Here is a 15,801-nt window from a genome sequence, read left to right as displayed (position 1 = left end):
TCTGTTGGGATAGGATATGAAATGATGCATGCCCACTGAAGAAGGATGTTTATGTGTCTGAGAGTTGAAGATAAGGCAGTTAAACTATTTGTTGTAGGGCTGCAATTAACAACAGTTTTCATTATCATTTAATCTTCTCATTATTTTCTTGATTAATCAATTGTTTCTCAACTTAATGTCATCAAATTGCTTATTTTGTCCAACTAACAACTCCAAACCTCAATATTCTCATTTTACTATCACATAAGACAATAAAAAGAAGCGGATCATTACAATTACTTAAATGATTATTCGAGTATCAAAACAGTTGCTGATTAATTATTCTGTAAGTAGACTAATCAATTAATCAACTTATTGTTTCAGACACAGTTTTTTCAATAGACTGTGGCTTCTATTTCACCAGTTTTACCAGTTGAACTGGGAAATTTGGGAAATTCCAGTAGTGACCTATGACAAAATATAAAGTTACAGGTTAATAAGTCAACAAATTGTCTTGTTCCACAGACTAAACGATTTCAGGCGTCTGTGGTTTCCAGAAGTAAAAATCTCATTCATTTTTCTTGTACACACTCACCAGTACAAAAGATTAATAACTGTGGCTAAAAATATCTGTTTCTTTTAGAAAAAGGTGAAGTTACATCCCTGTGTGGATAAAAACGTCTAACTATCAGTTTGCTACAACTCCTGAGGTGCATTAATGCAAGAAACATCCAATCACAGAGCTCGAAATGTAGTCATGTGTGCTTCTAACTGCAAGTGGAAGCTAAAGAAAACAGATTTTTACAACCTTCAGTTTAAATGAATTCAGTTTTAAATTCGGGGTCAATTTTGGATGAATTCAGCAACTGTGGCATTTTGATTTGTTCTCAACTGAACAGACAAGGCATTTTGAATTCGCTAACGCTCTGATTCACGTCTGTGACTGGCTTCTTTTTCATAGCACCGGCAGCTGAGGCGACTCCATAGCCAATCCATTCTCACTCCCAACTCGTCAAATACCGCCATTTGGTAATTGCCCCTCGGCATTGGAAAACGATGCAGGGAGGCACTCTTTAGCAACAGTATGTGACCACTAGGCTTTCAACTAACTCCAATGTAAATCCACTCGCGGCGTTATTCCACGGTCGGAGCAAGTGACTTACTATTAATAGCGTGAGAGTCCGCTAGGGCGGGTGGGAGGTCTGGTGGATGGGTCAAACACACACAAGACTTTCAACCAGGAGACCGGTGTTCGTGTCCCGTGTGAAAGTAAAAGTAATGTTGACTTATTTTGTCACGTCAGTCTTTACTCACGTGACTCGTGACTGATGTCGTTTAGTATCATCAACCCCGTGAGTCACTAGTCAGTGAAGTCAGCGTCAACCACGACCATTTCCTAACCCTACCTAAGTGGTTGTGTTGCCTAAACGTAACTTAACTGTGAAGCCAGAACTTTATTTTGAAAGGACACTATGCATGTAAGGGGCGTATATTGACACTGCGTCCCTTTCAAGAGGGGTACCCCGTGCGTCGGTTTCCGATGCCGAGAGGCACTGACCAAACAGCGGTATTTGACGAGTTGGGAGTGAGAATGTGTTGCAATGCCATAACTATGGACAAAACACGGTTTCTCAGAATCAAAGGTGAAAGTATTACAACTCGTGGTTAAGACATAAAGCTGTAGGATTGTGACATTATCTGGGAGAGTTCTGTGTTTCTATGTTAAGTAACATTGAGGATATTGTTTAAAGAAAAACACTCTGCAACTAGAATGTCAAAAACTGAAAGATTTGAACTGCTACAATTATTCAATGCTCAACTTTCCAAATCATATAGACATATCAATTGATAGTAAAACATTTCAAAATGTTATATATCATATAATCACAACATATTGCTTTTCTTACTATGTCTCTCGCTAATAGAACAAAATAATAGAGTGATGCAGTTGCCTAACACGGTGACGGTGCTCTCGTGTTACGTTGTTGTTGTTGTTTCTTTTCTCACAGAACATTTTTCCTCTGTGTTGTATTTCAGAGTCCTTGATGCTGAAGTGTGGTGACGCTGAGGGGAGCAATTTCAGTGCATCCCTGTGAACACACACACCCAGACACACACACACACACACACACACACACGTATTGTGGAGCCTTTTGGATACAAGCTCTTCACAGGACACAATGAGAGGCTACCTGCTGACTGCAATCTTTCTGCTGCCCTTGGTGAGTACTTTGTGTGTGTGTGTGTGTGTGTGTGTGTGTGTGTGTATTTATGTACTGTGCACATGTGTAGGTGTGTGTGTGGGGGTGTTTAGGAGCATACAGGAATGTATAACCATATCCATGTAGAAGGGAGTGAGTGTGTCCACATATCTCCATCATCGGCCCACTCCTACTCAGCTTCAGATTTGATTTATTTTCATATGCACACTCTCGCGGATGTGTGTAAGTGACAGGCACTGGAAGCGTGGAAATCACCATATGCCGCATCAGCACATCAGCATACGTTACAGGTCCTGGATCAGCTCTGCGCTAAGACGACTGGCCGCCTGTTAGAACAATAACAGATGGCCCGCCTGACCAGAGAGAGCTGCATATCCATCTGCTGTGACTCACTTTTATTAGCGGTCTCATTGAAAGAAAAATGGAAAAAATGGAAGAGTTGTGCAAGATGTGTGGGAGGAATTATATCCAGCACTCTGATGCGGCACAGCAGCAGTTTCCCTGGTGAAGCTACACACATTGTTTTTGGTCTGTGTGGAAATAAATGTACTAGTACCAGTCTAATGATGGTTACTAGGGAGACTAAAATGAATTCACAATGTGACCTTGCAGTCACAAACATCTTTTCTAACCTTTAAGTTAACACTGCCCCCAAACATGTGTGACGGGTTCCTCCAGCTGACATCTTTGCACAGCGCTGTCTCAGGCTGACCTTCAGCGGCTGATGTGGCAGATACGTCTGTTGTGATGTACTCATTGTGTGTCAAACGGGTCTGTACGTTGGGCCAGTGGTCTGCGACGTCAAATTGGAGTTTTATTATCTGTGCTGATGGGATGCTGTGGGAGCTACTGACTTATCTGGCCCTCGGAAATGGCCTCGGGGAGAGAAACGTGGCTCTGCTGCTACCAAATGGACGGTTTATCTGGACAGACATCTGTTCAACGGAAAAGCAGACATAGAGAAAGCACACTTTAAAAAAAAAATGAATTGATCTGTCCTCTATGCAATGTTGTCATAGTGCCTGTTTTAGCAGTCCTCGGTTAACCTGGATCGGTTTGCACCAGCTCTTGGTAAATCCAATTAAGTGTGTAAAATTCTTTCTAATTTAAATTAGCTAGTTTCAAACTAGTGATTTACTAAAGATTGCACCTTTAAAACTTATAGGGGCGTTAGATTAGAAGATTGATACAACACTCAAATCTGTTTTTTAAATATGAAGCTACAGCCAGCAGACGGTTAGCTTAGCTTTGCTTAAAGACTGGAAACAGGATGAAAGAGCACGCATGGCTCAGTCCAACGATTGCAAAAATCTGCCTACTAGCATTTGTAAGGTTAACTTGCACAGCGGCTGGAAGAATTGCGGGATCACATATAACACGACAATCCATCTTGTCAGGCGTCAAGTAATGCGTTTGTGTCCAGCAAAGCCAGATCACGGACCAATCAGTGAGGAGCTACTGGCAGCTACGGGTGTGGTTTAGGTGTGTTTGAGGCGATGCAGATGGGCGACTGTTCGTTCTAAACAACAATGGCGGCTCCTGAAGAGGTTAGCGTAGCTGCAACAGCATCAGTTATATCAGAACTGGAGAGTATTTCTTCATTGATAGAAGAGCAAAGAACGACATTGAAGGATTTTCTCGATTGAGAAGATGTTTTTTCTCTTCTCCCGACTGGCTTCGGCAAGAGTTTGATTGACAGATGGTTCATCCAATCACCTGCATAGTATTTTTTTTTAACGTGCCTGCCCTTTTCCAAACAATTCCCAAGGACGGCTTCTCAGACAGTTCTGTGTAACAAACCCTTGCGGCAGGTCAGGTTACATGTAAGGCTCACTAATTAAAACATTATGTCTCTGAGCAAAAAGTGTAAAAATGAGAATTGTCTGTTGTACGGTTGGGAGCAATAACTTCCTGGAGCTTCAAAAATAGTCCTGCACATAACCCCTACATAGAAGTGCAAACGTCAGCAGCAGCTACAGCGGCTCACTCTTCAGGAATGTGTCCAAGTGAGTGTCTCTCTCTCTGTGTGTGCGTGTGTGTGTGGTAGAAGTGTAAATGCAGACGTTTCTGTTCCATCAGATCAGCATAGAACAACAACAGTAAACATGAAATGTAATTATAGGAAAATAAAAACAAAATAGTCACATAACTAAAATAACATACATAATCTGTTATCCAGGATCCTATGTAAATAAATTCATGCAGAATACATTTAATATTGTCATCTTACAGGCACTCATGCCAAACAGATATTATTCATCTGCATCCAATTATTTCTCATTTCTGGGAAGCCTTGCCTACAATATGTATTGGTTACCTGCTGCTTAGCAACATGGATGCCTGCTACGGGTACAAAGAGGTTTTTCTTTCAAGCAATGCCAGTTTCATTAAATAATATCAAACACTATTGACAACATGAAAAAGTGGGCGAGATCTTTTTTGTGTTTGTTTTTGTTTAGCCGGCGTGGTGAGGCAGAGACCGTCTCTGTCCAGCGTCCAGTATCTGACAAGTGTTGTCTGGAAATGGAATCGAACCAGAATCTAGATAAAAGACGGCTCTGATGATGTCTCACATAATTCCTGCTGCATTTGGAAATTCTGCCCACGTGCAGCGCGATGAAGAAAGGAAGTGAATCCTAGGACATCTTCACAGTCGGTTGATGCCCTATCTTATCTAGGCAGCGAGGCCTGGAGTGAATTCATATTGGAGGGCAGAGAGAGAGAGTGATGAGTCAGCCATGGCTCAGAGGGCTGGGACATATTACACCTATCAGTTCACTGTGAAGGTGAGGGAGGGGGATGCATGAAAGCTAAGGTGCAAAACAGAGATTGGCTTTAAGAAAGCAAGAGGAAGAGTTATAGAGAAGTTGACAGACATGCAGTAACTCTGCTACCTTTGGGTAAATCGTTTCCCTCACTACACCTTCGAAGTGAAGCAGAATACGGGGGCGGGATGCAAGTTAAAGAGGGATTGGATCAAATTGCGCAGGGATTTGATTTGATCGCTCAGAAGTGGATGTGATTTAGTAAATCTCTGGAGAACCACTATTTGGAGCCTCCACTTACAACTCCGTCATCCAGTGGCTTGTTAATATCAGGAGGCAATGAACAACAAAGATAGAATTAAAAGTTTGTTTAAGAACACAGACCCATGATATCACTCCAAGTAGCTACTATAGTGCAGGATGAGTCATCAAAACACTTTGAAGGAAGAGAAAAGGCTTCTCATAAATGCTTTGACAAATATTTCACATATACCAACAGATAGTAAAACAATTAATATAATTTTTTTGCCCATTCAGGGGCAGCACATTGATATATTATAACACATTGTATGAGAAAGTTTGTGACCTAGCCGCCATGTTGAAAACAGCGGAGCCAAAAGCAAGCACCGCCCACCGGTCGAAGGAAACTTTCTCATTTTACAGCTAAACAGTACACTACAAGATGTTTCTGAAAACATTTAAGGAGAGAAATAGGCATTAATGTAGCAATATTGATTCATATTTGATCAGCGCTGCCCAGTTTGACCGTTTGATCAGAGTTCACGAGCACAAGAGCAGTGACTGAGAGCTGTGTTAGAGACAGCTCGGCTCTGATTGGTTGTTTTCCTTCGGCATGTTGAAATCTTACAAATGCCATTAGGAGAACTAGGAGGATACAGAGGAACATGATTTTTTCCACAGATTATCTGTCTCATGCACTACTGTCAGGATATGGTGACAGTTTTATAAAAATATTTTTTTTGCTCAAAATTACCAACTGCAGCTTTAATGTCATGTAAAAGTACAATTTTAACTTTTTCAGATATTACTGTGTTTGTGTCGTACCTCTTGGCAAGAGCGAAAAACAGTTTTTTAGGGCTTTTAACACCATTGTCAATGGTGCAGTGTGTCAGTATAGTCAATATTTATTGTGACACTGTGTGTGTTTTTTGTTTATTCTCTCCAGGTGGCCTCAGAGTCCGAGCACTGTATAATCAAGCGTGAACATGAGAAATGCATGGAGAGTATCGTTCTGCACAATCCCAGCGATGACCTTGAATTAGGTAAGAGAGGATGTGTCCCTGAGTAAGCATGTGTGTGCCTGTTCTCGCATCCTTCTGTGTGCATATGTTTGGCATGAAGTTGCAGGTTTTCATGCCTCCGCTGCTGCGATTAAATTGTTTACGTCTTGGGTTGCTGAGAAAGCCCAGAGCGGCTGATGAAAGTCATGCATCTCCTAAAAATCTAACTCTCCAGGAGCAAAAAAAAAAAAAAAACAGGCTTTGTTTTTCTACTCAACGATCAGTCATTTTTCTGTTTATCCAATCAGAGTTTGAAAAGGTCACAGAGGAACATGTAAGGATGAAAGATGAGTGCAGTTTTCTACCATGTTCAGATTACAAATACATCACCTTGACAGGCCGCTATACAGGACAGGCGACCATCCGGTGATGTACAGTTCACAAACCAAATGTCTGCCTGTAATGTCACGCTGAGCTGCTTTCACATTTCTCGTGTCCCTTTTCCAAAAAACACAGTAAACTCGGTGTGTGATTCCTGGAAGCAATTATTTTCTTGGCTACGGATCGTGGTTTTTATTAGCAACTGCTGCAGCCCTCCCGCTGCGCCAAAGTTGCCCAACAGACTGCATCTCCCAGACTGCACCGTGACTCACGGCTTCACCGACAGCCACGGGGCTGCTTGAAAAAAACATGAAGCATAAAAGATTTAGAGTGTATGATAACAAGTTAGAAGAGGAGAGGAGCCGTAAATTCAGCTCGTTTTTCATCTGTCGATCTTAAAGGTCGAGCCTGCAGTCTTCCTGTGTGCTACACAGCTGACTGCATGTGCTCTTTTAATGTGTTTTCATCTACGTTTTTTTGTGTATTTAAATCTTTTTTATATCGTCTCATGCCCTGAGGAAGGTTAGGGAACAGGATTCATTTACACAGAACTCATGTGCATAAGTAAGTTCACACTTCTATTTATGGTTTAGATGTTATTTTATTCCCTTATTCCTCTGCAACTTCTGCAGTTTGTTTTTGTACCATTTTCAAACCGTATAGTCACACGTGTTGGCCTGCCTCGAGCCTTTCACCGATCCTTGTTTCCTCTTGTCCTTTTAAAAGGAACCATTCTGTGTTTCTGCTGACAGCAAATCGTTGGTGAGGAAATAAAACCGCCTGCTTTGCAGAAATCAGACTTGAGGCTTTAGAAAAAAAGTTAAAAAAATAAAATAAAAAAATGAGGAAAAAGACAAATGAGGACAGGGAAATAATAAATAAGAGAAAGGAAAAAGAGATACTGTAGCTGGTGGTCTGTTTTTAGCCTGGTCAGATGAATTTTTCCTGATTTATCAAGATCCACTTCTAAAAGCATATTTCATGATTTATTTGTTATTATATTTTTAATTGAGGCACTCTGGCCTCAGATTAGTCTGCAGGCCATGTGAAATTGCTACATAATGATTTGCTGTCTGGTGCTGTAATCACCATCCAGCTGAATTTAGCACAGTGCAAAATGAATGTAAAATGGCCACTGCACAGTGTTTATTATCTCAGAACTAAATCATCTTTAGTCAACAGTTTCTCTAAACCTAAATGAGAATGAATGAATGACTGTCACCCAATAGGACACTTAAAATCCCTTTAGAGTGGTTTAAATTTAGAAACGACTAGTCAGTTAATCGATTCAGAAACTTGAAAGCTATTTTGATAATCGATTAATGGTGAGTAATTTTTCAAGAAAAAAAGAAAAAAACATTCTCTGGTTCCAGCTTCTCCAGTGTGAGGATTTGCGGCTTTTCCCTGTTTTGTATTATTTAGAATTTACTGTCAGACAAAACAAGACATTTGATGCTTGTCCTCAGAATTTAGGAAGTTGTGATGGGCATTTTTCACTATTTACAATTAATCAAGAAAGTAATCAGCAGAGAGAGAGTAATGGAAACAGATGCAGCCTTTCTTAAATTTTGCAGCTTAATTTTTCTTTTCTTTTATAGCATTTGTAAGATTCTCACAAAAGCAAATGGATCGCATCCACATGCAGATCTTTCCAGGAGCTTCGTGACATGTCTTTCCTTTCAGCCCAGTGTTTAAATTTTAATAAAAAAAATATGAATGAATGAAGAAATCAGCTCTGGTAGGTATTCTACCACTGTTGCACCTTATGACTCAGAACACAAAAACAAATCTCGTTCAGTCGTCCGATAAGATCGGCTTTAATGGGAAAAAATGTCTGTATGTGTTTGTGTACTCTACACCATATGCATGTGTAGTATGTGTGTGGATACCATGCTGTATCTTTGCAGCCCGGTAAAGATTCAGCGTAGGATCTTGTGTGAGATAGCCAGTGATGCAGACAGAGTACTTTATTAAGCCGGTTACCTGTGTAGCTCTGTGCGGCTCATTTGGCTCCGATTTGCCCTTTAAAAGGTAATTGGCTTCGTGTCCGGCTCACCAGACAGAACCAAAACAGATTAGAGAGCCAAGCAGAATATAGAGAAAGGTCTGCAAATACACACACACACACACACACACACACACACACACACACACACACACACACACACATACCCACATGCACATGTGTGTCCAGGAACACAAACACACAGATGCAGCCATTACTCAAAAACACCCTCAAAATGCATGCGAGTGAACACACATACAATCAGACTTGTGCCGGCCTCTGCAGCACTATAAAACCACCCGGGCATACACAAATGGTAAACCTGGAGAGATGGAGAAAGAGAGAGGGGAGGGATGGGGAGGTCCTCAAGATAAAGGACATCAAGGAAGCAGAAAGAGAGAAAGAGAGACGTCACAGACAAATCAAAGCTGTAAGAGGCAGTACGGAAAACACAGGATGTGAGAACTGAGCATGAGTCGGGTAACGATTGAGGCAGATAACTAGAAGGAAATCGAAACAAAAAAAATAGATGGAAATCGGTTATTGAAGATTTAGTTGCAGCATATTTTCAATACCAGATGGTTGACCATTGACATATATAAAGATAGATGGCATGACAGCAGCCCTATAGTGAACCCAAAACATCTTGATTGCCCCCTGGTGGCTGGCTGCAGTATAGGTCATAAATCCAGCCCCCTCCATGTTAGCGGGTGGGACATGGGCCAAACTAAAAAGTCAAGTATACATGTCAACTAAGTTTTTCCCAAAGATGGTTTCTTTCATTTTAGGTAGTTCTTGTCACGCTGATGTATGTTCAAGTGTTCATTTTTCTGATAAGTTTGGTTTTAATTATTTATTTGATGCTATAAAAAGGGGGTCAGATTTCAAGATTGACAGCTTCACAGAGTGAAGCAGTCGTGGAACCGGAGGCTCGGGAATTGTACGAGAGAGATGTAACTTTAACTTTCCTTAACCGTCACAAGTCCGTGTGATAGAACATGTGTTGATTTAATCATAAATGTAGTTATAGAGATATTATGGTTAGTTGTTGTGTCTTTTTAGCCAAACAGCTACTGTGATGCTAACGTAGCAGCTAGGTGGCTCACGCTAGCAAGCTGCGGCCGTACTCGTCTCGTGATTGGCTCGGGCGGGTGTGTGGGCGGGACATCGATACCACCGCTCCAGCCTCCGGATCACTACTGCGCAAACTCTGACACCAAATGACGTCAAAATCTCAAGACGGCATTTCCCGTATTTGGGATATTTTGGCTTCACTTTTGTACAGAGGGAGGAAGTGGAGACGCGTCGTCCATCTTTATATACCGTCTATGGTGGAGACTCTCACATTCAGCTCGGATAGTATCAGATGAGATTGACAATAAAAAGAAAATGTGCAAAAGTGCATTTGAGTACTTTGAATCCTACTCCTTTAGTTGCCAATTTAAGTACGCCTGAAGCTAAACCTAATGCAGTCTAACACATTAGCCCTGCAACAAATTGCACCTTCATGAAGGTTATAATGTTTTGCGTTGAAACTGTTTTACTCATTGATACATAATCCAACAGCTCCACCAACTGCAGTTTCCAAAATTATCATAAAGTTGAACCTCTCCAAACACAAAAACTGAACATTATAACCTTCATGAAGGTAGAATTTATTGCAGACTGTTGTATTAGACGGCATTAGTTTTAGTTATAGGTTTAAACTGTGTACAGATCTAAAGTTCAGCTAAAGTAAACCAGTAGTAACACTCAACCATTCACAGCTAATTCATGTTGACTTCTCATTCCAACGCTTGCATAAACGCTCACCCTTCTCTCTGAATTACATCTCTTACAATGCTCTGCCATTTAACCTCACCATGATTATCAACATCATGTACTAATTGATGTGCCGCCTTTCGAGTGCTAGAGGTGATATGCTGTTGGAAGCCGTGTTAGTGGTGAAATTTAATTAGTAACAAGGAGGTTAAACAGTCTGCGAAAAACACTAACAGCATGCTGCTCAGTAATATGGAGACAAGGAGCTGATCATTGTTAGTTGCTGTATATAACAAGGACATTTGCCTTGAACTCGTCCCTTCTTCCTTACATGAAAACAACTTTAACAGTTTTGTATGTATGTGTGATAACATGAATCTCAGTCTAACATTTCAGTTAAAGGTGCAATGTGTAAAGCCTGGCCACCTGCTCCGATGAAATAGGGGGTCCATAAAATCGAAATTTACGCTTCAGGCCGGTCAAAATAACACTGCTATCTTATAATCTTCACGTGTGGCGTCGGTCTATAGTTTACGTATGCCGTTTTTGTGTTTACTGTGCCACTAACAGAGGGCCGTGCGGTCCGTGTACGCTTTGATAGTTTGTCCATTTAATCCAAACTATCAAAACGTACACGGACATGTGCCTTCAACAGCTCTACTTCTTCGTCCTCTCATGTCGGACTGAGGGCAGACTGGACGCTACAGTGACTCACTATCGCCTCTCGAGGAACAAGTAGTATTACAAGACAGGACGGGCCGCTATACCCTCATCTGAGTCAACTTCAAATATTACTATCAGAACCATGAGCTAAATGAGCTTTTTTTTGCTCAGGGTTTTGTTTCTCAGGCTTCATCACAGGCTGCCTAATCTTATTACCTAAGAGAGGTAATACAATTAGTTTTGTCCATGTGGGTGTCATGAAAATGCTCAATATCTTTGGAAATTAAACTCTAATACCACGCAGTTCAATTACCTTGAATTCAAATTAATTCAGTTCAATTTAATTAAATTAGTGTCAGTATCATTTCGTCACCTTTATAACAGAAATGCTGACAGGAGCTTTATACTGACCTCAGTGTGTTTCTCTTGTCTCCTCAGCGTGTCCGTGGATGTGGGATAACCTGACCTGCTGGCAGGGTGCCAACATTGGTGAAGTTGTGGTGGTCAACTGTCCAGAGCTCTTCCACGACTTCATGGACCCTGAGGACGGTGAGAAGAACAAGGAGATCAGTTGTGTCTCTCATTTGATGTGATCTAATTTGTATTTAAATATGAATTCCCTTCAGTTCAGTTCAGCCCAAGGCATGTTTTTTTATTTCCAGAGATGGGGAGGATCAGTCGTAACTGCACCGAGGAAGGCTGGTCTGAACCTTTTCCTCACTATGTGGAAGTCTGCTTCTTCTATGACAACAACACCGCTAAACCTGTACGACCTCTTTAGCCTCATCTAAGTTTCATGTTACATTTATCACAGACACACGTGACTAACCCTCTGTCTCCAACATCAGGACATGTTCTATGCCTCAGTCAAGGCCCTGTACACAGTCGGCTACAGCACGTCGCTGGTTTCTCTGACTACCGCTATGGTCATTCTCTGCAGGTTCAGGTGAGCGGCACAGAGTCAGATCTCTAGTTTGTTGAGTTTGGTAAATGAAATGAAAAAAGGTTTCATTTATGCTGGTTCTCTGAATTTTCTTTGACCATTTGAATCCTAAAAATGTCAAATTTAGCCCAAAAGGAAATAAGAAAGAAAAACAGTAGGAGTAACAAAATTCATTAAAATTATCTTTTTTTATATATTTACTTTTTTTTTTTCTTTAAAGTCAAGGCATCAAAAGTCCTTTCAAAATAATTACTATATGCTTATTAGTTAGTCGACGGTATTTTTTATATTAATTAATTGTAATTTTTCAAGCAAAAATGCCAAACAATCCAGCTTCTCAATTGTATCGATTTATTGCATCTCTCCATCTTATGTGATAGACAAAATAAGCAATTTCAAAGTGTAACTTTTGATGGCCCTTTTTCTTTTTCTTTTCTCACATTTCCTAAAACAAACAATTAATCAATTAATCAAGAAAATAAACCAGCAGACTAAGCAATGATGAGAAAACTCAATAAGTTGTTTGCAGCCCTTCTGGCATTCTGTTCTATTCATATACAAATAGATGTTTGCTGTGTGTTGAAAAATCCCTCTATTTAGCATTTATAGTCAGTACATAAACAATCAATACATGTTTTTTAACACACTATAATGTAGTTGTTAGTGGATATAAGTATTTATTAATGTAAGTGGGGGCCGGTGTATTAACTAATAATGATGAATGTAGTGAAACACAGTTGTAATAATAATACATAACTGCTTACAATTAAATGATAGTGTTTTTTAAACCATTTATTAATGTTATGCACTGATTATAAATGCTAAATGGGGGACTTGAAGTAGAGTGTTAATTTTGTTCATGTAAACTTCCCTGGACCATATACAGTACCAGTGAGTAGCCTGACGTATTCAGAAAATGCTAATATATGGCAGAGTACTGGAAAAAAGACCATTTCAAAAATAAGTTTAAAAAAAAGCAATGAATACAAAGTGTTTTGCTTGTAATAAGTGAAAAAAGAAATCTGCCAATGGAACAAATGAAAAGATTTCTTGAAATAAGATGGAATATTAAGGCCTATCAAGATAAAAAGAGATCTTGAAATTAGCTGGGAAAACTCATTTTGAAGTATATTTCACTAATATTAGGAAATGTTGTGTCATAATAAACCTGTACTGACTCACTTAAAAAGATGTATTCTTTTATATTATTATTATTATTATTATTATTATTATTATTATTATACATTAAAAGATATTCAACATACATTGTCTAAAAACAAGTCCCTATATCTCACTGACATGTTAGGTTATTGTGTCTTATATCAAGTGTTATGAGATATTTTGACCAGTAATAAGACAAATATAGTTTGTAAGATTTTGCGTTTTTGTGACTAAGCCTGTAAATGATGGGAGTGAAAATCAAGCCAAAACAGCTGAGCGTACAGGGTTAAACACAAAAACATCTGGTCATTAATCAATAAAATCCAGCTGCATTAATCAGTTTGCTTTGAGGAGCTTTTAAGAGTGAAAACAAGATAAGATATGATATATTTCCACTCCTCTGTCTTCTCTCCAGGAAGCTCCACTGCACCAGGAACTTCATCCACATGAACCTGTTTGTGTCCTTCATCCTGAGAGCCATCTCAGTCTTCATCAAGGACGGCGTGCTGTACGCTCAGGAGGACAGCGACCACTGCTTCGTACACACAGTCAGTAACCACATCATATATACTGTGTGGTCATACACACATTATCTGTGGCTGATAAATTACTTATCAACAGGAAAGAAAACAACCACGACTGCTTGTTTGGTTATTAATGAAAAAAATGAATTTTCAATTCACAAGGCTAATTATTCCATTAATTCAAAGAAGCAGATAATTGCAAAATGAGTCATTTATTATTCTAAATGATCCCTACTCGGATTGCTGGCAGGTTTGGAGTCAGTATAAGAGTATTGGCAGTAGCAAAATGTTTTCAAGACTGTTGGTTAATCGGTTCCAGAGAGAATAATTAAAGGATTTCATCGAAGTGCAGCCACTCATTTTATAAAGGAAAGCATGCGTGTAAAATGTGATCAAGTGTGTTCTGTTTGAGATACAGCGAGAGGTTTATAGACAGAGAGTTTGAAACACTCCTCCTCCAGTCTTTCCTGTTTGATACGCACCTTTGAAGGAACTTCAATCACATGCAAATTTTGTACAAAAAGCAAACACGCTATTAGATGACTAATACTCCCTGATTACAAATGTAGAACAAGCTCTTAGCCTTTGTCTGGTAACAACACACTGTTCGGCGTTGTTAAGCAGGCATGATAAATAAACCTAATTAGGTACACTAATGGCTTCAGCAAGGCCAGTGGAAATCTTCTACTAGAGGCTCATTAACATATCAATCGTTACTTTTTCAAACCCGCCGCTTTGTCGTTGTCGCTATGGCGATCACAGGTCACCATCATGGCATCGTGGTACCGTGCTGTAATTGGTTGACCCCACTCAGAATGTGGACTCTTTCATTAACATGATGTCATTAGATACAGGCCACCTGACCTGGTGGTGAAAACATTTTTAATCCACACATAGTTGCTGAATGCTACATTTTGAGGGTTAATTGCGGCGTTGTGTAGTGTGTTGGGACCTCGTCACCCTCGTGACAACGATCTCTGTTTACACTGTGATTTACAGGAATGAGGACGTTTGTCACTCTGACATTTATCGCCTTGAGCTTTTAAAAGAAAGGCTGGTCATTAAACATGCGATTGTACATTTTGAAGCCGCAGCAAAATCCTTTTACTGAGGATAAAACAACCAAGAAAGCTTATTTCTCACTTACATCAAGTAAAAATGAAGGTTCAACACGCTCAGCAATTTAAAAATAAGACAGTTGATGGATCCTTAATGTAGATAATATAAAAAGGAAACTAGGAAAGCACTCCAATTCGGGCAAGATGCCCTTCTTCAGCGTGTGTTCTGGCAATTCTTCCTGCATCAAGAACATATACACCTACAATTTTGAAGGTCAAGCAAATGGCTGATGGTACCTTTAATATGTTTTAGCTACTTGTTCATGATATTGTTGCACTTGCTTCTAAGTGAGATGATAAGAAAGCCAAACACCCTAACAGGATCGTCCAACATCAGATGTAAAATCACTAATAAAACACATTTCCCTCTGCCTTACCTCCCCTTGTGTTTCCCCCGTGCAGGTGGCGTGTAAAGCAGTGATGATCTTCTTCCATTACTGTGTCATGTCCAACTACTTCTGGCTGTTCATTGAAGGTCTGTATCTCTTCACTCTGCTGGTGGAGACTTTCTTTCCTGAGAGACGCTACTTCTACTGGTACACCATTGTCGGATGGGGTGAGTAGTTGTCATGGGGAAAGTAAGCAAAGTACTTAAAGTACTTAAAATAGCAACTTCTCTTTCTGTTCACACTGTAAATTCAGCCATTTATGCCACAAGTTCAACTTTCAAAAGTCAAATTACTTGTACTTTTTTTGGGTAAATTAGATTTTTATTCTCTTTTTTTTATGTTTAGAGAAATAGTGATAGTACAATGGGATATACTGTGAATAAAACATATATTCTGGATTCTCATCACCTCTATTGTACGTCTTTATCCTGGAGGTCTTGTTAAAACAGCTTTTTATTTATTTATTTATTTGCCAAGACCTTTGAGATTTCAGCCGAACTTGCCAGCAAATGTTTTTTCTTAAATACCATAGTAAAATACAGCTGAAGTATTGAGACAAACATTTAACCATTCTTCTTCAGCTGATTATGATAACACCTTGTAATGTATATACTTTATTTAATCAGGAAGTCACATTGAAATTGAGATG

At 39.7% G+C, this 15,801-nt stretch overlaps 1 protein-coding gene across 4 annotated transcripts in view; it reads left to right on the top strand.

The window, feature by feature from the left end:
• adcyap1r1a (adenylate cyclase activating polypeptide 1a (pituitary) receptor type I) overlaps positions 1-15,801 on the top strand; it is a 55,528-nt gene that overhangs the window by 25,878 nt on the left and 13,849 nt on the right. For all 4 annotated transcript variants that reach the window (XM_074651690.1, XM_074651691.1, XM_074651692.1 and 1 more), the window contains 7 exons: positions 2,017-2,201; positions 6,153-6,249; positions 11,456-11,566; positions 11,680-11,783; positions 11,866-11,963; positions 13,537-13,669; positions 15,166-15,319. In XM_074651690.1, the coding sequence (XP_074507791.1) occupies positions 2,160-2,201; positions 6,153-6,249; positions 11,456-11,566; positions 11,680-11,783; positions 11,866-11,963; positions 13,537-13,669; positions 15,166-15,319 (739 nt within the window). In that variant the 5' untranslated portion in view covers positions 2,017-2,159. The remainder of the gene's footprint in view (positions 1-2,016; positions 2,202-6,152; positions 6,250-11,455; positions 11,567-11,679; positions 11,784-11,865; positions 11,964-13,536; positions 13,670-15,165; positions 15,320-15,801) is intronic.

The sequence above is a fragment of the Sebastes fasciatus genome, chromosome 11, assembly GCF_043250625.1.
Source record: "Sebastes fasciatus isolate fSebFas1 chromosome 11, fSebFas1.pri, whole genome shotgun sequence".
In the NCBI taxonomy this organism is placed as follows: domain Eukaryota; kingdom Metazoa; phylum Chordata; class Actinopteri; order Perciformes; family Sebastidae; genus Sebastes; species Sebastes fasciatus.
The sequence above is the reverse complement of the archived record's forward strand: the minus strand, read 5'-3'. Positions and strand labels throughout refer to the sequence as shown.